General features: G+C 48.1%; 2 protein-coding genes across 7 annotated transcripts in view; one reads left to right on the top strand and one right to left on the bottom strand.

Annotated features, from left to right (window-relative positions):
- The first annotated feature begins 625 nt into the window (after positions 1–625).
- LOC108623689 (uncharacterized) lies at positions 626–6,462 on the top strand. The gene has a single exon (XM_018022383.2). The coding sequence runs from the start codon at positions 989–991 to the stop codon at positions 6,395–6,397; it is 5,409 nt and encodes a 1,802-aa protein (XP_017877872.1). The 5' UTR covers positions 626–988; the 3' UTR covers positions 6,398–6,462.
- Positions 6,463–6,478: 16 nt separating this feature from the next.
- The window catches only part of LOC108623756 (protein pangolin, isoforms A/H/I/S), a 161,016-nt gene continuing 142,642 nt past the window's right edge, over positions 6,479–24,852 (bottom strand). For 2 of the 6 annotated variants that reach the window (XM_018022521.2, XM_018022516.2), the window contains 8 exons: positions 24,403–24,493; positions 23,488–23,583; positions 23,178–23,315; positions 19,777–19,859; positions 19,548–19,678; positions 18,384–18,549; positions 14,548–14,617; positions 6,598–10,881 (listed from right to left, as the gene is read on the bottom strand). In XM_018022521.2, coding sequence (XP_017878010.1) covers positions 10,425–10,881; positions 14,548–14,617; positions 18,384–18,549; positions 19,548–19,678; positions 19,777–19,859; positions 23,178–23,315; positions 23,488–23,583; positions 24,403–24,493 — 1,232 coding nt within the window. In that variant the 3' untranslated portion in view covers positions 6,598–10,424. Of the gene's footprint in view, positions 10,882–12,914; positions 13,156–14,547; positions 14,618–16,737; positions 16,898–18,383; positions 18,550–19,547; positions 19,679–19,776; positions 19,860–23,177; positions 23,316–23,487; positions 23,584–24,402; positions 24,494–24,852 lie in introns of all 6 variants that reach the window. The other 4 variants (XM_018022519.2, XM_018022520.2, XM_018022517.2 and 1 more) reach the window with 4 other exon arrangements.

The raw sequence follows: 24,852 nt of genomic DNA, 5'->3' as shown, positions 1-24,852 counted from the left end.
GAGGAAAAACGAAAAGTCTTTTTAAAAGTTCACAGATTCGACGGGCGAATTGCAGAATCTGAAGGCGAATTCGCTCGTCGAATTTGTTAACTTTTAAAAAGACTTTTCGTTTTTCCTCGATAACTGCCGAACGGATGGACGTAGAGGGACGTATGTACGCTCATTTTGTAGGGGACGACGAGATCTACAATTTCTGTGCAAAAAGAATTCGCTAGTACCAATAGTTACCGAGTTATTTGCAAAAAACGAAAAACAGGTTTTTGCAAATTACTCGTGAACTATTGATGGTAGTGCAAAATTATTATATACGAATTGTAGACCTCGTCGTCCCCTACAAAAAAGATCTGATGCAATTTGCTCGTAGATCCTACGGTTTGGAAGTTATTGGCAAATAACGAAATTTTTTGTCAGAAGTTCGTTGTTTCGACGGTGGGAAGGCCGGATTTCGTCAATGGCAATAAAATGCCAATTAATCGTACGTAACTCGTTAAATATCGAAGTTAGAAGAAAAATTCATAGAATCTTTCTTGTAGAGGACGTGAGTATCTACAAATTTCATTTGAAGTATTTTTCGATATTTCAAGAAAAGTGAAATTTTTTATTTTTCCAAAGAGTACCCCTTAAATCTCTTTTTCGAAAATTTCGTTTTTTGCCAATAACTGCTTACCTATTACCACTAGCGAAAAATGATTAGTACATTTTTTAACAGAGTGAACCTACTGTTCTTTCTTGTACGAGAGCTCGATCCTTGTTCCAGCCTTCACGACAGTAAACCTTGACATTTCTCGGACATGTATTCATAAATTGGCAAGTACAAATTCCCATCGGAGTCCACATTTCTTTAAGGATGATCGTTAAAAATTGACGGAATTGAATCAGGCACGTATCCCCTTTCCCATTAAATTGTCAGAAGAAAGTGCCCCATGGAAATTTCGAATCAGCGTTGAACAAATTTTGGTGAAACCAAGTAGCGTAATTCGGCAGCAGTATGTCGGACGCGAAGAAGGTAGAGATTACGGAGGATCACCCTACCTCCGGCGAGGGTGACGCTCCGAAGAGGAAGAAACTTCCGCGTTACGGAGTTTTCGGTAAGCGATGGCACAAGTTTCGCGTGCTGACGCCGAATTCGGCGATCCTACGCGGTTCCTACGCGATGAACCATCCCCATTTCAAGTACAGAAGCCGCGGCCGGCAAGCTGCCCCAGCTTCGATTGTGTCCATCGTCTACGGCCGTTTGTTCGAACCTAAAGAATGGGTGAAAGACTACGTAGATCAGATATTGGAATACGGAGACAAAGTATTTCGAACGAGTATGCTGAGGAATCACGTGAAAGAGAACGAGTACATGTCGGCGAAGCTGGTTCACCCGGAATTCTACATTTCCAATTACAAAGTAATGGTCTGCGTGGAGGAAACTGGGATTTATGGGAATCTGTTTAGCGAGACCGTAGGCTGCCCGGATTTCGCTGACGGATTACAAAAGTTCTTCGCGAGCAACGATTCTGGAGTGATCACCGCTCAGGGCACGTCGATGGCCATGTGGCGTCATCCGGAGATCGGTTTTCTATTCTTCGACCCGGCGCCTTGCGACGATGAGGGTGTCCACCATCCGGAAGGAGCGGCTTGCGTAATGAGATTCAAATGTCTGAACGACATTCGCGATCACTTTCTCAAGAACATGGATCAGAAGTATGATTCTAGGTACTGCATCGATAAGGTGACGGTATTGAAAGTGACCGAGATCGGTCGGGGGTACATCGATAAAATCCCGAGTGCCAGCAAGCTGGTCGTGGACAAAAGCGTGCTGAGAACCATAAATCCTGTGGACATCGATGAGAATAAAATGGATTGCACGAAGCCAGTGCCAAAAGGGGACAAGATGAAGGCGGTCGTCACAGCTAAGATCCATAGGGAACCACTGGCCATCACTATTTCGAATTACAGCATCGACCAGCGTTTCGCGACCGATCCTCTGGTGGATCAGGACAAATTCGATACCGGTTACACGTACGAGAACATGCACGTGAATGTTCCATCGACGTTCAGAGAACTGGCCGGTAACATGGCTATATTACACGGGCTGACTCACGAGCACAGCGAAATGTACAAGGGCAAGGGAGCGCAGAACGTGGCGAACTGCATCCTAGCGATCGCCATGAAGAAGGTCCATCCGGTGAAAACCTGGCTGAGACCGCAACTGGACGATATTTTGGCACTGGGCGACAATTTGTACGCCGAGGTGAAGTCCGCCAAGCCGATGATAAGAAACATGATGGCACCTGATTTGCACGACGAGAAGATCGAAGTAGAGACAAGTAAATTGGTAATAGACGTAGATTTAATCACGGTCACTGGGACTATCTCATCGAAGATTCCTACGGTGCTCAATTTGAAACAAGGGTTGGAAGAATTTTTTCTTCTCAATACCGAGGGCGTGATCGAGTCCTCGGCGATGTCGGTAGCGATCTGGAGTCAGGACGACATGTTCTACATGTTCGATCCACGGCAATGTGATCAAATCGGCGTCAGGATAAGGGAAGAGAAAGGGGGAAAGGGTGCCAAAGCTCAGGACGCGCCCCGAAAGAAAGGAAACTGTTGCGTGATCAGATTTCCCAACACCGACGCGTTGGCTGCGTTGTTTGTGAAGAACGTGGAACTGCCGAAGAAGAACGATCGGTTCACTATCAGGCATATCACGATTTTAGACGACATTCCTGGGACCAGAACTTGGCACGATTTCCAGCCGGGAACGCCTGGAGAGACTTGGGTCCTTCAGGGTACTATATCCAACGAAGATGAAGAATTCGAAGACGAGAGTCGAGGTCTTCAGGGTTTGGCCATGCCGGTGATAGCTTTGATCGCTGCTAAGGAAACGCCGCCAACGAAATGGATAAACGACACCGTCGACATCGTGATCAGGGAAGGGGATGCTTATTACAATTGGTGTAATCCTGTCGTTGAAACTGGCGAGGAGGCGGAGAGATACTTCTTCGTGCCGAACTTGAAGAAGAATCTTTATTTCAAGAACAGGAAGGTGAAGATCGACATCGAGGAAGGGACGGTCGTGGGAGATTTGACTTCGACGTCCGACAACGTCGACGTTCCGAATATGAAGACAGCGTTGGGACAGTTCTTCGAAGAACACCAGTATGGCATCATCGAGGTGAAGAACATGAGCGTGGCCGTATGGAAAGTCGAAGAAGAAGTAAAGGAGAAGGACGAGATGGTTCCAAGAAACGTTTATTACTGTTTCGATCCGAATCCTCGAAACAATCAGGGTGTTTGGGCAGGCGAGGAGGAGGAGACTGAAGAGGCCGCGGGTTGCGTGATAAGAACTTTGGACCTGAACGTTTTGGCGAAGATCATCGAGACGAACGCTGGTCAGGACGTGGAAACCGGTAACGATTTCTCCATCCACGACATGAAGGTCGTCTCGATCGGACAAGAGATGACCGAAGAGGAGATCGAAGCTGATAAGCAGATCCCGGTGAAACCTGATCTCAAGAACTATTTCAACATGGGCGATAACGGCGCTGTATTATTAGGTAGCTTCAACCAGGCGAACGAGGTGATGTTCAAGAGACACAGCAGGGATAAACAGCAAGCGGCGACCGCCTTGGCCGCTTTGGCCATGACCAAGCTTTACAATCCTCATCTATGGTACAGAGAAGTAGTCGACGACATCCTGAAGATCGGCGATAAGATCACGATGGACAATCTGGAGAATCTTCCGGAGGAAGGGATGGAGGAAGAGGCTCCGAGGAACTTTCTCCTTCCCAGTGAAATCAGCGACGACTTCGCCGTCGGTGTGAACCGAATGTACGTCACCCTCGAGGAGGAGACGGTCGCGGGCAAGATTTCCGATCTGCCGTCGGCGTTAGAAACGTTTTTCGAAACGAACATGATGGGGATATTCAGGCAAGACAATATAATGATGCCGATTTGGAGAGAGGGCGAGGTGTTCTTCACGTTGGACCCGAAAGGGCGAGACAGCAGGGGAGAGCCCCGAGAAAAAGACGGTACGGCTGCTGTGATGTGGTTCACCGATGTTCCATCTTTGGTCGAGAGCATTCAGCAGGTAGCCGTTGGCGACGAATTCGTGCTCGACGTCGTCACTCTGGACAACGCCTACGAGACGCGAGTGGCCGAAGAGGAACGAACGACGAGACCGAGTTCCGGTGACAATCCGTGGTACCACTTCCCCAAGATGACGGAAAACGTATGGGCCATAGAAGGCACGGTCCCTATGGACGATCCCAGGTTCGAAGATGCCAACAAGAATAATCAAGCCGCGGCTATTGCCATTATGGCGATCGTATTTGCGAAAGTATACGAGCCGAGATACTGGACCCAGGACGTTCTGAACCAGGTCATCGTTACCGGAGACAAGCTGCATTCAAAGTGCGTCGACAGGCTCGGCGAGGGTGCCATACCGAGGATCAACGAGATCATGACGGAATTCTTTCTCTCCTCCCGTCGAATCAACTTGAGCGTGAAGGATTGCGTCGAGGCTGGAAGCATGACGGCCAAGCCACCGAAAGTCCAGGACATGGCCACTGGCATCACCAACTTCTTCTCCAGATTCACTTCGGGAGCTTTGACCGTCAGCGACAACAGACACATAGCCGTTTGGAAATTCGACAACGATTACTATGCCTTGATACCCGGGGCGGCGACGGTCGAGGAGAAAACGTCGGTAAAACCGAAAGTACTGCGTTTCACCGACATTCAGACTCTGATACAATATCTGCAAGATTTCTTGGGAACCGAGGGAGACTACGAAATGATCGCCGTAAACGTGGTCAATTGGAACAAACTCCCACCGTGGAAATTCGATCCCAGCTCTGCGGTTCGTCCCTCGAATCTGCCACCTCTGAACGCTTACAGAAGAGTCAAAGGCGACGCCCGTGCGATTCTGAGGGGTAGCTATCACCAGGGCGACGAGATCTTCCCGGAGCAATTGAGGAACAAGCAGGGTGCCGCCAACTGCGTGGTCGCTCTGGGAATGTCTGTAGTGAAGAGCCCCGGCACCTGGACGAAGAAGACGATGGACGAGATCTTGGCGATCGGGTCGAACGTTCACAGACTGACTCAGAAGGCTAAACCGACGATAGTCCGTATCAAGCCGAAAGATATAATTAGAGTCTTCTACGTGGGCGTCAACATCCTTACGGCTGACATCGAATCTGGTACAGTCGCCGGTCTTGTAGCATTGCCTCCACCTGCTCCCGAAGACAAGAAGAAGAAGAAGGGTCGAGGAGGTGCAAGACGAGCCAGAACTGCCAGGGGGAAGAAAGGCAGGAGACCTACCAGAGTTCGTGCTCCACCTCCGCCCCCTATTCTCCTCGAAGAAGGCCTTCCGTTGTTCTTCGAGAACAATCGAGCAGGGATTCTGGTCACCGATCGAGGAGCAGTGGCTATTTGGAAAGACATGGGCGTCTACTTCATGTACGATCCTCGCGCACGGAGCGATCAAGGTTTACCCGATTTTTACGGCACTTCTTGCGTGATGTGGTTCGCTTGTCTGGAGCCTCTTTACGAGGTTCTGTTCGCCAACATCGACGACCAGGAGAAATACGGACGCTACGAGATCTGTAGGGTGATCATCAAGACTGCCATGATCGAACCGTTGCCCTGTCCCGCTGGATTCAGGCCCTACTTCGATTGTGCGACACCGCCGATCCCGGTAACGTTCATGAAGCAGAGTACCACGTTGGACGTGGAAACGGTCACCGAGTACACTTTCGTCGACGAGGAACTCAGCATCCTCCGCGGGAGTCTGCACATGCATCACAGGATCTGGAGAACGGACACGAGGGGATTTCAGAGCACGGCGATCGCGGCCGTGGCCATCGTCGTCGGTCTTCTCCACGTTCCGTCTACCTGGACGCCCGAACTGATCGACGCTATTTTGAGATACGGGGATCTGTTGCATTCGGACAGCGTGCGAGCTGCCCGACCTGGAAACAGGAATCTATCGCCCAGCGAACTGTTGACCGTCTTCATCGTCGGCGACTTCAGAGCTACTATACACATTCACAATCATACCACAGCCGGACTGCTTCATACGTTCGATTTGTCCGAATCATTGACCATGTTCTTCCGTTCGAACTGCACTGGGATCCTGCACACGAGCAACATGGCAGTGGCGGTGATGCAGCACTACGGGAAATTTTATTTGTTCGATCCCTGCGCGAGGAACGATCAAGGTAGGCCTAGTTTCGACGGAGCTGCATGCGTGATGAAGTGCGAGAGTATCATGAAACTGGCTAAGACGTTCGTCACCAATTGCAACCTGAAGACGCCGAACGTGTACACGTTGAACGCCGTCAACGTGCTCGGCTTGTATTTCTTCTCGGACGCGAAGAGCAGCTGCCCGCCGAAGTGCATACAATGACGATTGTATTTCTCGATGTTATTTTTTGGTATGAAGTGGAAAATTCGTACAGTCGTTGAATGTAATAAAGTGACAATGTTCTATGATTTAGATTGGTATCTTTTATTTCCATTATCCATTCCATTGTTCGCTCGTAGTCTGTTCGATCTCGGAGCCTGGTCGATTACAGGTGAAGCAGACAATGAATGGACGCGGTCAACAACATTCTCAAATTGCTAATTTTATTTATAAGTTTCTTTATGACACAAATCACTTTTAGCATCTACAATGAGTAGGAGTACAGGCTATACGAGAATGAATTTGATACAGATCACTTATTTAGTGTAAATACAATGTATCCTCTTTCAATTACACTCTATATAAACTAGATACTTAGAAAACACTGTACAACGCAGCTGAGAACTGTCGGTGATACTTTACAATATGTTACAAGCACTCCTTGAAGCGAGACGAGCCTAACCGCGCGCCGCGGAACTCTGTTCTTTTTTCTATTCATTGTTTTAAATCTTCCCCTTGGTAAAGAGAAAAAAGATCGGATTCGAAATCGGCCACGGCCAGGGCGTTCCCGAGTGTATGCACTCTCACGATTTCTCGCGCGGTCTCTAGGCCGTGTTTCAAACTGATTCCGGAAGCTACTCCGCTCACCCTTGATCGCAACAAGTCCCGAGAACCAACCGTTTTCTCCCTCGTTTCGAAACGTAACGCGAGAACAGCTTCCTCGTCCCCGACGGACCCTCGTGACATCGTCTCGTTCCTCGTAAAGTGAATTGAACGCCGAGTTCCGCGAGCAGAACGGATCTAAACGAACGATCGAACTCGGCCCGTCATCCCCAACGCTTCTCGCCCTAAGTATCCGTCATTTCTTTTTTTTTTATCTTTTTTTACCATGAACAAGATCGATCTTGGACCACAGCGCATTCATGGATTTCTTTTTTGTGAAAGACCGTTTATTATAGTATCACCAGAGAAGAACGTATACAGAGTCGATGAACGAACCGTCGAGCGATCGGAACGTCGGGATGATCGGGTTTTTCTAAATGCGTTTATTAAATGCTCGTTCCATCGTTCTTTGCGATCGCTGCCCTCGCAACTCGGTCTGCATACAGGTCGTCGTCTTCAAACACACGCTCACGTCTAACGCACGCACGCAACATACGCGGAATAATATATCGCACGGTTTTACGAGTCTTTTTTTTTTATTATTTCCTTCTTTCTGGCTAACGTCTGTCAGTACAATCGGTAGTCCTCCTTGTTTCCGTGAACCGCTAGTCGTCCTTGTCCGTACTTGCTCGTCTTTCGCCTCGCCCTCTCCTCGTCAGGCATCGTCATTTACTTCCTCGGTGAATTTCGTCACGTTCGTCTTATATATTTACGATAGAGAGTCGAGATAGTCGACGATTCGTCGTTTATTTGTAAAGAACTGTCGTCGAGAACGTTGAAATCTGTGTCTGCCTGATCGAGAGAGAACGAGGCACTGACATGAGAGGGGAACCCGGTGGCCGAGGTAAAAGAACCGGTGGAGGCGCAGACTCGTCGGTAACGGGACTTTCGAATGCGACTGACAGAATCTCGTACGGAAACGTAAAAAATATGTATTATCGATAATATTGGCATGATGTCGTTATGGCACGTTCAAGTATATTCGATTGTTCGGTCGACGCGTATTACAATGGTTTAATCTTAACGTTCTCGCTGTACAGACACCGTGTGGTCGCTTCGGTCGGGTCGTCGAGAGGAGAAACGTGAAAAGTAACAATTACGATGATAATTATAAAAAGAAAAAGAGAAAAAGACGTGTTCGGGAAAGAAGTAGGGGAGGGGGAGGGGAGGAAAGTGATTTGTTCAATGCTTCCTCTCGCATTGCTCAAGCACACGCACACGCTCTCGTTCCCTCTCATTTCTCCTGCGTCCTCTCTTCGGGACACGTAACGCGCCTCTTGTCTTTAATCCTCCATTGCACTTTCCCATTCGACGCAACAAATGCACCTTAATAAAACGTATCTCTACTACTTATGTACACAAGAGCTGCTCCGCAAATGAAAACGCACGAGAAGAAAAACAATATCCGACACAGAGGCTGCGCGGCTTCCCTCGCTGATCGCTTTATTCCTCGAACTCGTTTTCCCTCCGACGGGTTTTCTCATTTCGTCTAAGGTTTCTTTCAGGAGGGGTCGGGCCGAGGATTTAAAACGCGAGCTCGCTATTAAGGAAACGTGACCGAGGGACTCGTTATTCAGTTTCTGTAACGATCGATCTCTTCCCTCGTGCGAATTTCGTTCACAATTAAAAAGAAAAACAAAATAAAAGATGCATACGATCTTCGCAGTAACAACATTTCTAGGAGAACGTAAACGCGATTAAAAGAGACAATAGCTAAAACATTCCTTTAATCGTCACGCTACACAACAACAACGATATTGCCGCTCGATCAATGACAAAACAACGCGTTACAATAGACAAAAACAAAGCAATTTAAGCTTAACCGTTTACGATTCGCTAGGTTTCCTCGACGAGTCGCAAAGAATTAAGCTCGATCAGTTCTCCCGTCCCCCGGGGAGGCAGAGAAACGAAATGCAAAAGGCACGAGGAGAAGAGAGTTTAGAGCAGGGGTTCGACGCGAAGAAGCAACGATGTTTTAAATAAATGCAACGAGTTTGCCTCCGCTCGGCCTCGGTCGCGAACGATCGCCGGGAGAGGAGAGACAGGGGCCCAAAACGCTTAAGTCGCACACGTTCTAAATGGAAGCTCTGGATCGCGCGATCGATCGCCAGAACAGTCTCGCGGTTATTGTCTTGGTCGATGCAAGCTCGATGGCGCGATGTGACGCGCATTGACTCCCCGTCGCCCCTTCGTTATTTCTGATACTACGGATGAAATCGTTCGCTCGCGACGGAGCTCGAATAAGATACCTGAGATTTATATAGAGCTCGTCATCGGCATGCAATGGAGATCTATCCGGTACAGATTCTTGTCCGAAATAAAAAAAAAGACGATATAAAAATGACCGGTTCCGCGGTAAAAAAAAAAAAAAAGAGAAAAGAAAAGAGGCCTTACACGCTAATCAATCGCACGACGTGAGTGTATAGACTTTTAAAAAAAATAACAAATTACATACAGAAGAATACGTAGGTATTTGACACCATGAGGTCGAATGAAACGAGTAACGCACTCACCTTGATCATCGCTGATCATCCTCTTGCTCCGCTCTTGCCCTGCCTCCTTCGTTACCCATTCGTCGCGCATTCACACCGTCTTACGTGCCTCACGCATTCACTCACACGTCCTAGATCTCCTCGTTCTTGTTCTTTTATCTTTAGTCATACGTCTGCGGTATAATTATTTTATAGAATATAGTACCTGGCACAGGAACATGACCTCTCAGTCATTGGCATCACAACGTAACAAGGACTACGAGCTGTGTCACGCGCACTTGTATCACCGCCACCCCGGCGTAACTCTCTTCTCATTCACCCGATTCTCTCTCTTTCACGGATACCGCACGCGCGCGCACACACACACACGCTCGCGCGATCGTTCGCTCGCCTGTCTCTCCGACACGCTCTCTCGAGTGGGTGACTACAGCCAGACACTTGGTCCTGAGTATTTCTGCATCGTATTCTTATCTCTCGTTCGTTTTGTTCGATATCAGTCCGTCGACACTTTATTCACGTTCGCTACGCGTATACAACGTCCGATTCATTTTACCCACTTCTTACTGCTCCGGGCGTATTTTCGTCCTGGCGACGAATATTCCGAAGCTGGAGACGATCACCCGACCCTCTCAGCTTCCTGCCTCTACCAGCCACCTCGGTCCGCCCAGGCTCGGACCCACGGCCCGAGCGCGGACCTCCTTTCTGAGAAGGAAGAACGATAGCCAGCATCCCACCGCCATCGCCTCGATCGCGATAATCATTATTATCGTTCCCAGCATCGTCCGGCACCTGGTCTGTTCAACACGTTCAACACGGACCCTGTCGACGGCACGCTCGGCGCCGGCGACAGCCTTGTCACGTGGTTCCGGCCGGGGCTACGTGACGCTGATCGCCGGGTTGGACGTGCCCGAGGGCGCGGACACCACTTCACTCTTTATACACTGTCCGGTCAGTTGGTTCACGCTAAGAGGATTGTTGATGTCATGGGGGTTGGTGCCGACCGGATTGCGATGCGGGGGCGGCTGCTGCACCGGCTGATTGTGCGGCTGGCTGCCAGGATTCGTAAGAGGCGGTGGCGGCACCGGCGGCGTCACGGGACAAGGACAGGGACTGGCCAGGCTCGAGGGCGACGGTAAAACCAGTGACGGGCTGGCCAGACTAGACAACGCGGATAAACCCCCGGGACTGCTCAGGGACTCGTCGTCCTCGGGAGTGCCTGCCTCCCCCACGCTGCCGAGGTTGTCCTCCGAGTGATCGTCTTCGCCTTCGCCGTCCGCTTCGCCGTCGCCGTCTCCTCCCTCCCCCATGTATCTGATACATTTCTTCTTACGTCTGTGAACAAGCGGCAACGGATTAACTCGCGCTGGTTCCTCGGGTTCCAGCCGTCGGTCATCAGCGGCTTCGAACGTTGCTTCGCTCTCGATTGTCTCGTACAAAAAATGATTCGGTTCGATTCTGGGAATTGCAGGAGCAACGTTCGAGGCCGTTCGCAGGAGGTTACATTCAGAATTATTGTACCAACTAAAAGAACATGCGGTCACTCGTGGTCGTAACAAGGCTCGACCTCGCAGACGTCTCGAAGATCGTCGATCGTAGATTACGTTACATAATTTTCATTTAACAGGCGACGTGGAACATAAGAGACGTATGCGTGGTCAGCCGTTTTGTCGTTCGACACGGAATCACTCGCTGCAAATGCCATGCTCAAAAAGTTCAGACTTAAACAAGCAAATAACTGTGGTGTAATAAACGTATACGTGAAAAAACAAAAGTCTCAACAAAATTCAAACGCGAAATGGGGGCACAAGGGTGGGCGGTTGGGGGTTTCCGTCGTCGGTGAAAGGGGCTGCTTCGATCCCGCCGGCGAGAACTACGTGTATCGCGGACGTACGGAAAATCGATCGAAAGCTCGCGGGACGAGCCTCTTCTCGAGAGAAACACGCGTGAACGGATCGTGATCGATGTTACGTGGAACTTGGAACATTCGTCGAGAATCGGCACGCTCGTTCTCTTTCCCCCTTTGCCGAACGAAAATTAAGCGGGACGAAACGAACGGAAAGCAAAAAAGAGAGACGACCGTGCCGCAAGAGAGACGTTCTTTCGTCACGAAAATGATTCGGTATCGCGAGTGAACACGAAACGATAAAGAGGAGACATTATTCGCTACTGCAAAGTTCCCGAAAAGTGAGCCCGTCCGACCTCGTGTGCTAACTGCATCGCAGTCGAGACATCTATCGCTCTGCCATTGGGTCTCATTATTCATCTCTTAGCCAGTTGATTTTTTTTTTTTCTTTAACAATTGATACGACTGTTGGGGCAGGACGTCAACTGTTCGCAGGCACGTCTGAATTCAAAAGCGTTCTACCTCTGTCGTCCAGCTGTTCTCACTTCTATTCCGTCGAATCTCTGTCTGAAATCCTATTTAATTCTCGACAGCAGCTGGACAGTGACGCGAATCGAGGTCGAAACGCGTCCGAATTCCGTTCGAGCCTCTACGAAGCGAAGGAAATCGGAAACTTCCGAGACTCCTCGAGACTCGGTCTGACCACCGAGCGACCTGTTCCACTGAACCGGTCCGCTCCAGTCCAGAGTTACGACGCGCGGATCGTTCGTACTGCAAAACGTACGACTGACGAGATCACGAAACGGAGACTAAATCAGAGAGATAGAAACAAAAGACGTCAAGATGAAATAAATTGGAAATAACGAACGTATATATTCACGTACTAATAGACAAATCAAGGTAGATTCAACACATCCGTTACCAACACATTAATCGCCGTAACAATTACCGTACACGAACTGCCATGCCATAAAAAATCAATAAGTATATAAGTAAATGTATATATGTATATATATAATATTATGTATGTATACTTCTCTATAGCCAAACGTTCCGAATACCGAGATACAACATACGGAAAATAGCAATATGTCTGTTGTAAAATGAAGTAATCTTGGTTACACGTAATAGACGTACGCAACAACGTATATATTTATATATATATGTAAACACAGACGGTATATATATAATATATACATATAGATGTATTATATATGTATTACAGACCAGCCATGCTAAGGGCAACACTGAGTAAAGTCCAACTAAACGAGGGTAAATCAAATGTAACAATAATAAGCTGCAAAGAGCCACAACAATGAGAAACAATGCGAGCATTAGGGCGTCGCTGCGCCGCTCACTATGCCAGCTTGCTCGTTTATTGCAAATAAAAAGAGATCCAGGAATCTCGGGCGCAGGACGCTGAGTCGTCAGCCGATCGGAATCGAGCCGTTACGAGAAACGAGCAGAGTCGGCTGGGCATAGGGAGGGCCAGCTACGCCCGTAGGTTTAAGTCGGGACTGACCACTGTTTAAGAAGAAGTGTTGCAGTAGAAGGGAGGCGATAGGCTTGACTAGAGATTAACATAAGTGGGTTCTTGCTGAGGCGAGGAGGCATTGGAGGCAGTGTTGGTATTCGGGGGTGCAGTGGCTGCTCCCACTGACCCTCCACCGCCTCCAGCCCCGACCCCTGCCCCCGCGCTACTTCCCACACCGTGATGGATTATGCTCGCGTGGATGCCCATCCCCGCTCCATGCTCCACTGGGCTGCCAAAACCAACCACCAGCCATTAAAGGGGCGCTCGTCGCGTCGACGTTATCGCTTTAATCCCACCTTAATAATCCCACACCGTATCGTCGTCACCCACACGCATCGGCCCGATCGAATCTACGAGCTCGCGCGATTCGTCGACCGTTTCTCCGTTTCTACGCCTCGCGACTCGCGACGGAGGACCTTCTCGACACCTCTGACACCGATACGATCTCGTCGAACAGCGATTCTGCTCTGTCTGATCAGAAAATATGTCTCCCAAGTCGATTCCACGGTCGTGAACAATTTCCTAGGTCGCCACTCTGAGTCACGCTGACTGTGTTTCAATTTAAACTCAAATGACGGAGACAAATAAGACGCGTTTTCGTTCTGATTCCAAGCAAAATGATAAAAATATCAACGATTTTCGTGGTAGCGTGAAAACATCGTGGTCGAGATTCGTCATCGCCCCTTTAATGAGGTCCATGAGATTCACAAACCCAGCCGGGAGTTGGGGCGTTCGGGCGCACTGTGCGATTTACGTACAGTGATATAGAACGGATGTCATATAGTGGCGCTAAAAAAACGGGTGGCTCGTGATGCCGCAATGTAAACTACTGTGTGGTATCTAGTTAAGAGATATTTACAAGCAAAGTACAAGTGGACGATGCCGCTCGGATCGATCTGGCAGCGTGCGAGAAAGATCCCCTCTTTTCCATTTCTCTCGTTTCATATGTATTTGTTTATTTTTCTTTTTGGAAGACACATTTTCTGACGATTGCTTCTAGTCTCTTCGTCAAGGAGGTCTCGGTGAAGAAAATAATTCTCATCGAGCGCGCGTACTTCGGTACATCCGATTTTCCACGCGGTCTGCTATTGAATTTTGTTCAGGCTCGTTTCCTCTTTTCAAGTTCCACGATAACATGTGGATGACGGAACGGAGTAGAAGATAACGATCGAGTGGTGGCAATCGAGAAATACTATTTTCGTGCCCGGGTTCGTTGTATTTTACATTCTTATCCGTGCGCCGAAGTGAACGAGTATCGGTTCAATGAAAATCTTACACGATCTCACAGCACAAACCGCGCAAGTTAACGATTAATCAGACGGAATACTCGTTCACGACGGGCCGTGTCTCGTTCACCACGTTTAAGGAGAAGTAACTTCCTCTAGCGTTCAACTACCATGAACTGACGTGAGACTTCTACGTAGTCCGATTCTCAAAACACTTTTCGATATCGAGATTCGTATGTACACGCGACCGGAACAGCGTGCGCAGCGTTTCATAGATAAGACGGTATATCACGTAAACCCTCTCTTTCTCTCTCACACACACGCGCGCACACACACTCTCTCTCACTCTCGCTTTCTCTCAAAAAGCAGAAACCATCTACAAGATGCACACGTACCTGCACGGCTTGCACCACTGGCTTTGCTGGTCTAATCCGTACCTGGCGCGGCACTTCTTCATGTTGTTACCTAGAAAACGGGAAAACGATTTGTCGATTAGCGGGACTGCACAGCTTCTTCGGCTGCGAAGAGGGACAGGGGGATGCGTTTCATCATATACTTATTTCTTTTTCGTCTCTCTATTTTTATCGCACATCGTCGAATTTCTCTGATTTCGTCAAACGAATGACATTAATTGACAGTGACGTTCTCGACCGAAGTTCATACCTCTATTGGCTAAGAGAAAAATTAATAAACTCGTATACGAGGATCGTTTCACACACGGTTGATGGAAAATACAGATTTTCATTTTTTTTTTCCGGGCTGGATTTCGATATTGACGATCGCGTCGAAGATACACACTTGTTGCAGCGGCGATCAGAATATATTCAACAAATTTTAAACGTTTGTCAACTAGTCATGCGTGTAACAGAATGATAGCGACCAATCGAGCTCGATTCTCTGATCGAATGTAATCGGATTCGACACTTTTAATGGAGCGAAGGAAAATCAATTGAAAAACAAAATTTTATTCGATTTCGAGCTCGACCGGTCCAGAAATTTGACAATGTATCAGTGGACAGGGTCTTCCCAGAAAACACATCGTCGCATAGATACTTCGATTCGAGTCTCGTAGCAATTATTCAACTATTTAAGATACAGATTGCAGATTGTATTCGGGGGAGGACCCTGCGGATCGACAAAAACAGAGACATCTTGTCAAGCTGAGTAAAAACGGCATGCAGCGTAAAAACGTTAAAACGGCGTAAAAAACACGATCAAAGATCATATCTACTCAATTAATATCATGGTATCGAGAAACGCAAGCTCTAAACGATGAATGTCAAAGATGAATGCGAAAATTAAAATCGCTCAACGAAACGATTCGCGTGTAAGGGTCGAGAATAATATTGAGTAATTGATAAAAGGTGGAAGAACCGAATGAGTAGATCGCGATCTTCTTATTGAAAGAAAAAAAAAAAAATTAATGATGATGAACTGACAAAAAAATTGAGTGGGTCGACAGGCAATGTTGAAACGATCAAAAGGGATGGCGAGCGTAAAAAAAGAGACAAGGGTTGAAACTAGTATAGAGAAGAGAAAGTAAGAGTGAAAGGAGGGTAGAGGTGGTAAGAGCGCAGCGAGAGAGAAGAGGCGCAGAAAAGAAGAAGAAGAAGAAGAAGAAGAAGAAGAAAAGAAGATAGACGGGTGAACACATAGACTAAGTGAAAAATTAAAAACGCTTAGGATTGTCTGACTGCGGAGTATAGGTCCCTGTAAAAATGCAAGATGGCCAGCGTCCCCAAAGTTGTATACGTATAATTAATAATTAATAAATGCTTGTGTCATGTGCGTGTACGTGTGTACTGAATGCGCTCGTGTCCCATTTTCTTCCGCGTTCCCGTTATATATTTTCACAGGAATATATAATGGAGAACTCTCGGATCGCCGTCGAAGGCACGCACGTGCGCACGCGTACGTGCACGCCGCCGCGATTTCTACTCTTCGTTTCCGTTATAACGTCATTCATTTTTTTTTTTCTGGCTTCTCGTTTTACTCTCTTTCTTTTTCCGTCCGTTTACTCTCTTCTCATTGTCCGTTATTGAAGAAAAAAAGAACCAAAATCGATACGAGACACAGTAATAGAGATGACGATAATCAAGTTACATATACATATGTATATATGCGTGTGCATGTATAACAATAGTAACAATAATAATAATAATAATAATAATAATAATAATAATAATAATAATGATAATCGAGAATATATAATATAATATATATATGTATATCGACCCAAAACCCCAAGACGGGGGAAAACATGCAACATAATGTGGTGTAGCAATAAGAATGTAATATAATAATTATATAATAGTATATAATATATGTAATAATGAGGGGGTGGGGGGCTGTTGAGAAAGGGCTGGAAATATATTTCAACAAATTTCTGTAGCTGTTTTTGTATCTGGGTAAGTTTTGTAGTTTTGTAGTAAGTAGTAATATATAGGTAGTATAAGTAAGTATAAGTAGTAGTAGAGTAGGTAAGTTAAGTAAGTAGTTGTTGCTGTTTCGTGGGCTTGGGGGTCGGTGGGGGGGCCGGGTATTGAGTTTTGTAAAAGAATGTGTGGAGTGAGGCATGTGGGTACCTCCAGGATCACTGTTTGTGTCTTGTTTGCGCTTCCTCTTCTTAGTTCGGTTGGTATTTGCGCGGGAAGACCAGTCAGGGTACAGCTGCATGTGCAACTGTCTCTCCCGTCGCGCCAACTCATAATACTTGGCCTGTTCCTCTCGCCCTAGCGCGTGCCACTACCGAGAGAGAACCAAACACTATTTGTAATTGTGCATGAACCGTGGGCTAAACAATTATTTTTAATCAAGAAGAGAAAAAAAAGAGATTTCACTAAACGCTACTGCCGCCACCCTGATTTGCACCTTTCGTTCTCATCTATTATCGTTCTAGTTTTTAAAACCGCTTCTGCTCAGTTCTTTTCATTTATGGGTTAAACGATAAAAAATGTTATCTTTTATCTCGTTTGTATGCGCTTTGTATTTGGTCTTGTGCTCGGCTCGACGGCATCGTCGTCGTGTCACATTCGCTCGAGCATATCTTTTTTTTTTTTCAGTAACACTGGGGTCCCTACTTTCCGTTTAAAGTGCTAGAAGAACAGCCTAGATTCACCCCTCCCCCTCGTTTGTACTACTCGTCGTATATTTAATTTCGTCGCAAAAAACTCGGACGATACAGGGTGTCTGATAGAGGACTGGCGTCCGTTGGACGTCGAGGTCTCTCGACCGGCTCGCGCGCCGAGGAAAACGATCGACCATCCTCGACGCGATAAGAAAAGTTTCGATTCGTATCGGCGGGTGGCGAGTAAAGGCCAGCGACCCCGTTCGAAACGATCTCGAAAGTAAAGATCCTGAGGAGCGTCCTCGCCTTCTACCAGACATCCCGCATATCTGAGGCTCTCATCGTTACAATAAGTCGCTCTCGATCACAGTCGATCTGAAGGTACATTTTCTCTCATCTTCTTTTTTTCCTTTCAACATTCTTTTTTCTTTCGTCTCTCCGTGAACGGATACCGCTTTAGGGAGTTTGGCCAGATACACAAAAAAAAAAGGAATCTGCGTAACGCATGCCGCGGGAGTCCGTTCTCTTTCCCTTGTTTCTCTTGCGCCGCCTCAGCTTCGTCAGATCAGCCGGTCGCATCAATGATAATCCGCCCCCGACAGACAATCCAACGTGACAATCTACCCGACATTACGAGTATGCGATATATATCGAGTCGCAAACAAAAAAAGAACCGGAAAGAACACGCGCACGTAGCCGCGTGCACGCGGGTGCACGCGTCTACGTGTACCGCGCCCGTGCTTATCTCTTCCGCTTGCTCGATATGAGAAAAAACGAACAAAAAGTCCGCACGAGTCGACAGAGTGAAGAATGTCAAGACGAGATATAAAAATAAAATAAATAATAAAAAAAAAAATACAGAGAAACATAAACAAGTACAAAAATTGGACACTCAATTGAAAAAAAAAATCAAGAGCCATAGACAAGAAAAAAATATATCGAACAAAAAAAAGTAGCATCGTGTTCGTTGAATGAAAATTAAAAAATAAAAATAAAGTAGAATGAAACGCACAAGAGACTTTGATCGTTTCAATATCAACCAGTAGTAGATAAAATCTATGTGTGAATTATTGTATTATATTATTATTATATTATTATGATTATTATTATTATTATTATAATGAATTATTAAGGGCCTGCTGTTCTAGCACTGGAAAGTGGTACCTCCGGTGGGATCTGCGGACCGTTCTTTCTTCCTCTTCTTCTTCTTGCTGCCGTATCCGTAGTTATCCCTGGCACTCCAGCCGGGGTATCGTTGCTGATGGAGATGGCGTTCCTGCCTGGCCGCCTCATAATACCGCGCCTGCTCCTCCCGGCTTAGCGAGTGCCACTGCGTGTCATACCCCCAAAATTCAGATTCACAGATTCACAGTCTCACAGTACTTATCCGTGCACCGTGTGTCTCATTCATTTTTACTTTTTTTTTTTATTCACATGTCATTTTTTCCAATTTTTTTTTTAAACGAAATTCATTATCGCATCGTATCATTTTTAAATTATTTATTTATCGACACGTTCACCGTGTCGTCGAGCGTCATTGACGGACACGCCGACAGAGAAGTGTCTTACGTTTTTTTTGCGTCTCGCTCCCAACCCTCTTGTCTCGATCTACCCGTCCCCTTAAACAGAAACTACGTTCAACGTGGACGAGACACATCCTTAGATCCCACCTACGATGCTCTCTCTTTCTCTCCCTCTCTTTCTCTCTATTCTATTCTATTCTAGATTCTATCTCTAGCAGTACTGAGATACTAGCATGGTACGGTTAGTGCTTCGATACTCTTATCAATCCCGCGGATCAACGAAAGAGTTAACAAAACGCATGCAACTTTTCTTTATGTTCTCGTACGGTTCCTCGAAGACACCCCGGATTCGATTCTGCGTCGGGTGCTCTTGGGATCGTGTTCGTTTCGTGCTCGCCAAGTCAACATTTTGCTTCCCGATTTATTTTCTTTTGTCTAAGCAAACTTTCCCGAAGCTCCGTCGTCAGTGGCATTCAAAGAACTCTCGTTTTCATGATACCCCTCCTCTTACGACATCCATTCTTTACCGAATTACGTTTTGGTAAGTGACGGCAATCGTTAGGAGCAAACCAAAGAAAAATAGAAGAAAATCTTGACTTTGGCACGGGTCTTACTTTTACGTCAGGGCTCGTTCCGTCGTTAGTCTTACACGAAGATAGGACTAAAAGATCTATAATTTATTTATATAATCCTGATGAAAGCGATGCGGATAGGAAACTTATTAAACGTCGGTGAACCCTGAAGTAACAGTTCTGCGTAATTAGAATAAGATCTGAGCAAGGAAAGTATAGTTGCGTCTACTCACTCGTCTTCCCAATATTTGGTTGATCGCGGCGCTCTCTTTTAAGGTACACTCCGCGACGACCTTCGCCCTCATCTCCTTCATGTACAGCATGAACGCGTTCAAAGGCTTTTTTATATGGGGTTTCTTTTTATCTGTCAAACATCATCGACGGGTATGAGAGGTGGCCTCTACAGTCAAAATCAACGGTAAACTGATCACCCTAGCTTAGATTCGTTAAACGAACCCTTACCTTGATTGTTCTGCTGCCCTGTGTCTTGCGACTTCGCGTTGTCCGCCGGTAACGACGACGAGTTCTTCTGCTCTACCGAAGACCTATCAACAGAAACATCAACGAAATTCCAATAAATAAATGCCCAATAAGTTAGTTACGTTTAACTGCATCATAGTTCCTCAGTTCTATGCCTTTTTGCGTTTCGCCTTTAACAATCGTCAACGATGGAGAGACGTATTTAATCGTTTATCTAAATGCGAAGAAGCATCTGTTTCGTGACCTCGAGAAACTATGATGAACGATGGTTCTCGGATCACAGAGATCGAAAAAAAGAACAAAGATCGTAAAGGTCGTAAATCGCAAGGTCCGCTAACCGTTTGAAGTATGGCTGCTTCGCGTCGTGGTTCAAGGGTTGCTGGTCGGGTTTCGTGCAGGACAGGGGATAGGACGGCGTGGAGTTTTGGGAGAGTTGCTCCGTGAGATTGGACGCGGGACCGTCGAAGTACGGCTGAGCGGGGAGCGTCAACGGGTTCCTGGGGTAATTCTGCGGTAGCGGCCAGTTCATCTGTTGCCACATCCTATGCCGCGCCTCGATCATCGCCAGCAGCTGCATGAAATTCTGCTGGGAGCCGTACGGAGGCGGCGTCACGCTCCTCGGGAGGCCGCCGCTCATGTTCGACATCTGCATCAGGCTGCTCATGTAGAGCGCGGTTAGGATCTTGTGATCGGCGGTGGGTAATCCGGCCTCGCCGGACTTCATCGCGTCCTGGAGGATCGTCATGTTCTCCTCGATCGCCGTCCCCTCCTCGGTGTTCCCGTTGTACTTCTCCTCGTCGATCTTCTCGATCGATCCCTCCTCGCTGCTGCCCTCCTCGATCGTCGCGCTGATCGGACCGCTCTCGGTGCTGTTGTCGTCCTTCTTTATCACCAGGTTCAATGGTTCCAGACACTCGGGCTCCATCGCACTCGTGGGTCCCCGTTTATACCCACCGGAACGCTCGAAACTGACCCATCGAACTCGCGATACTCCGTTATATAGAATCCGTCACGTCCCTCGTTATTTAATCGAGCGCTCGCGTGCTCACTTTTCCGTACACGTGAACGTTCACCACGCAGTAGTGATCGCGGTTCGAGCAACGCTTGGTCATCCATCCACTGGCCGATGCGTCAGCGTCATCGTCGGGGTGTATCGTCGTGGGCTCGGGAGCATCCGGAATTTCGGTGGTCACGTATATCATCTCCGTTACTTTGCACAATATCACGCTGTCTCTGGTACTTGGTACCATCGTCGACGAACTGTCCTGCCGGAATCGTCTCCGTTGTAAACAGCACACGTACGCGCACAACATCTACGAGAGGAACGACGGCCGAATCTGTCCGGAGACGATCAGGAAACACTGTTCACGCCATGACGCATACTTCTGTCGGCTTTAATGGCTCCATATCGTCGTTCAACGAACGAGTATTCAACATTCATGAGCGACGAACCGCGGGGTAAAATGTCTCTCGGGGCGGCATCTCTTGGTCCTCCGTTTCACCTTTCCCGGGAAAAAGAGAATCTATCCTGGCCAACGATCGCCTCCTTTTTGTCCCGAGGACACGCGCGTGCCTCCCGTCCGTCCGTCTGTCACGATTAATCCACCGCGCAAAGAAAAAGAACGAACGCAGGATCGCCGGTTCGACCGTTTCCACCGCGGCCTTTCCGTCACCCCGCTTCGCGTCCCCGCATCCAGCGAAAACGCGTCGTTCCTGGCGTCGGTGGAATCACCGAGCGGTGTTACGACGATTGATTATCCGCGAGTGCGGAAGGGGCGGCGGGGCGGTGAAGGGCTGCACCGTGGGGCCATCATCGCGATTCATGGCTCCGCAGCAACGACACCCTACCATCCGCCGATGTATAATTCGCGCGTGGGGGGTGAAGATTGCATTCTCTCTGCTTTCCCTGCGTGATGTCTTTTTTTGGCGGGCTGCGTGGCGCTACCATCGGCGCCGACTCACCCCCTGGCCTCTCCTCTGTGCCTGGGACGAGACCACTTCACACGCAACAATATGTGCCACCTGTACCGGATCCTCTACCTCCTGAGATCAGCTGCTCGTCCACTCCCAGTAGTACCTCCTTATCGGTGTCCTCCCGGGAACGGTTCCAACAGTCCCGGGTGTTCGTTCTCCGATCCTGACATGTGAGTCCGACTCCTGTTCGCTTCTTGACTCTTTAACTTCAGTCCACGTGTTCTCTTCGTAGAATCTCCGAAATTCAACTCGCGACGATGGACGGTGTATCGAGCCGAGGCCGCCTCACCCTCTGAAGCACGTGGCCGAGTCGAAGGTCAAAATGGAAGACGGGGTGCACGCGAGGCCCGTTTACGCGGCTCGTAAAACACCGTCGGGCGTCCCGACGCTTGGCTGCACGCGACTCTCCCCTCTTCAGGAACCCGTTCAGCGGCGGCTGCCAGCTGATCACACGACGACGACGACGACGACGACGAGCCTGCGTGTGCTTACGTGGCTTGTGCACGCGTGTCTCGAACAGAGTAAGCGCGACCATGCGGCTTTGTATACGATGCTCGGGCCAAGCGATCGGCCGGGTACTAATGCAAATTAGAAATCTGTTTAAGAGGGTAATGATCAATACATAACCGGCGGCGGCGGCGTCGGCGGCGTCGGCGGCGCCGGCAGGCGCAGACGCTGTGCGAAGAGAGTCATTCAATAAGTGTTATACGTGTCTCGCCGTCGAAGGGGGAACGACTGCACGAGGGGTTGAACGCCCCGCGTCGTGCTACCCCCTATGGTCGAGCTCGTAACTATTCGTCAACCCCCGAAGTACGCGCTTCTTTATCAACGGACGAGGTCGACCCTTTATCGATGGAAGGGTGCAACAGCGTTTCGACCAAAAGAAATGTATCCATTTTTGATAACGGATCAGCCTTGCCGATGAACGATAGCTACGCTCGTTGACCTTTGGACCATCCAAACGCGTTTAGACATTTCCGCTGGTCTGAAGATTGATGAGGAGATTCTCTTCTTAATTCAGGACCCTCTTCGATCGTTTTGTTCCCAGTAAATCATCGACTCGGTTACTCGGTAATGCGTCGTACATTATTTACCAGTCCGTCCACGATCGAAGTCAGTACAGTTCGCGAAAATTTTACACCCTCGCGCACGAGCTTCTCTCGTTTATTAATTCGCTTGTCTCGATTATTCGATTATGCGAACTGAACCCGTGGCACTCGGTCAATTATCGGTATCAATCACGAATTTCCGGAAGTACGTCTTCCATCAGTCGATGGTAACTACCCCTACGCATCGATTCTAGCCGTATCGACGTTCGGCGGGAGAGCCAGAGAAAGGAATCGGGGAAAAAGGGTCGCCGGGGTGGTTTCCGCGGTAAGGGTGCAGATGTCACTGAAATGAAAACGAACCTGTGATTATGATCCAGGGTGGAATGATCCGTCTTCGGCGCCGAGGACACCAGTGCGTGGGACGCCAGCGCGTGTGCGTGCGGACTTAGTCCGGGGTGCGGGGGCATCAGACCCGTTGGTGAAAACCGGTAGAGATCACTGGAAAAAGTGTGACATATTTTTTTCTTCGGTAATCGCGAGCATCGATTCTACCGCGTGTTTAATCGATTTTTACTCATCGTTCGTTTCGTTACATATTTCTGTTGGCCCGCGTAGTCGTGCAATCGGAATAATTCGAAACTCGTGAACTTGAATCAGATCACCTACTAACCTTGGTAAACTAGAACTTGTTATGGGTAAACTCGTGGGATACGGACTTCGGAAACCAGTGCTTGCCGGGGAAATGGGGTACATGCTCGGTGTGTGCCTGAAACGAAATTATTACACTTGTCATACCTAACAAGAATCATGTTTCATTAGATCAGCACCCTCTCTGTGTCAGTTTATTATTTTCCACGAATGATCACAAGCTTTTATCCCAGTCGTTATACGAATACGAAGAAGTAAAACAAATTTCTTTTCTTTCGCTTTCTTCGACTGGCTCGGGTATCGCCGGGGGGAAAGCGGCTCCCGCCCTCCTAATTGAAAAGAACGGGCCTAATCATCCGTGGAAAATCTCAATTTGGAGCGGTTCGAGCAGAAAGCAAATAACAAGGAGGGAGCTGAGGAGGGTTGCTCGTGCGGTCAACGCGTTATAGCTGGATCGGCGACGACGCTGGACGTGGTCGCGGTCGGTCTAATAGACCGGAACTGAGAGGATGACCGGGGAAAACGTAGCCGTGATTCGACTCGGGAGAAAAATAGAGAGCCGAGAAATTCCGTTATCGCGTAACGTTCGGCTTTTCATCGATTCGAACGTACACGGAGCAAGATCGGAGCCGATGAAAGGTGAACGGCAGGGGGGTCGGGAAAGGAATCCAGGGATAAATAAAAATCGCGTTTATCCTGGTCGAGTGTCGCGTTCGAGTGGCTCGAATTGTCGGTACACGGGATTAACGACTGCTTGAGCGCGGAAAATCGGACGTTTCTCATGTAAATCGGGCCACTCGTCGAGTTTACTGCGGTTCGAGCGTACGCTGCATCGCGGCTATTCAATCCGCCCGCTTTATCCGCAATTCTCCCGAGCACGGTTAATCGCGAGACTACAAACTGTCGATAGACGTTTTCTATCGGCGCATCGACTTACCAGGAAGCGGCGACTTGCGTCATTTCCGGGCTGAGCATGGGGTATGGGTATTGACCCGTGGAGAACGGGTACATCGGTGCTCTCGTCAGACCTGAAACAAAAATCGACATAGAGTCTTTCAAAGTATCTCAACGTTCAAGCGAAAAATGCATATTTAATATCGCTGGTAAATTAGAAGCGGTGAGGTCAGATTCTCAGACTTCGAGGGAGATCGGTTGTTTGTCCTGGGTACTTCCCTATGGGGTCGTTTTAAACGCGGTGACACGGTGCCCATCGGCGTCGCGTATTAACCGATGGAGAATAAACATTATTACAACCGGGATCAAAGAAGAGCGGTCCGATTGGAGGAAAGGCTATGTATTTAAGGATGTATTGGCTATACAGTCAATCCGAAAAGTTTATGCACTTTAGAAACGCATTTTTTAAAAAGAAATCAGACGTCGAAAGAAC

This window comes from Ceratina calcarata, unplaced genomic scaffold (genome assembly GCF_001652005.2).
Source record: "Ceratina calcarata isolate Rehan_Ccalc_2016 unplaced genomic scaffold, ASM165200v1 scaffold289.2, whole genome shotgun sequence".
In the NCBI taxonomy this organism is placed as follows: Eukaryota; Metazoa; Arthropoda; class Insecta; order Hymenoptera; family Apidae; genus Ceratina; species Ceratina calcarata.
The sequence above is the reverse complement of the archived record's forward strand: the minus strand, read 5'-3'. Positions and strand labels throughout refer to the sequence as shown.

Excerpts from the sequence above, each read along its gene's own strand:
- LOC108623689 (XM_018022383.2), top strand. The coding sequence starts at position 989 with ATGTCGGACGCGAAGAAGGTAGAGATTACGGAGGATCACCCTACCTCC.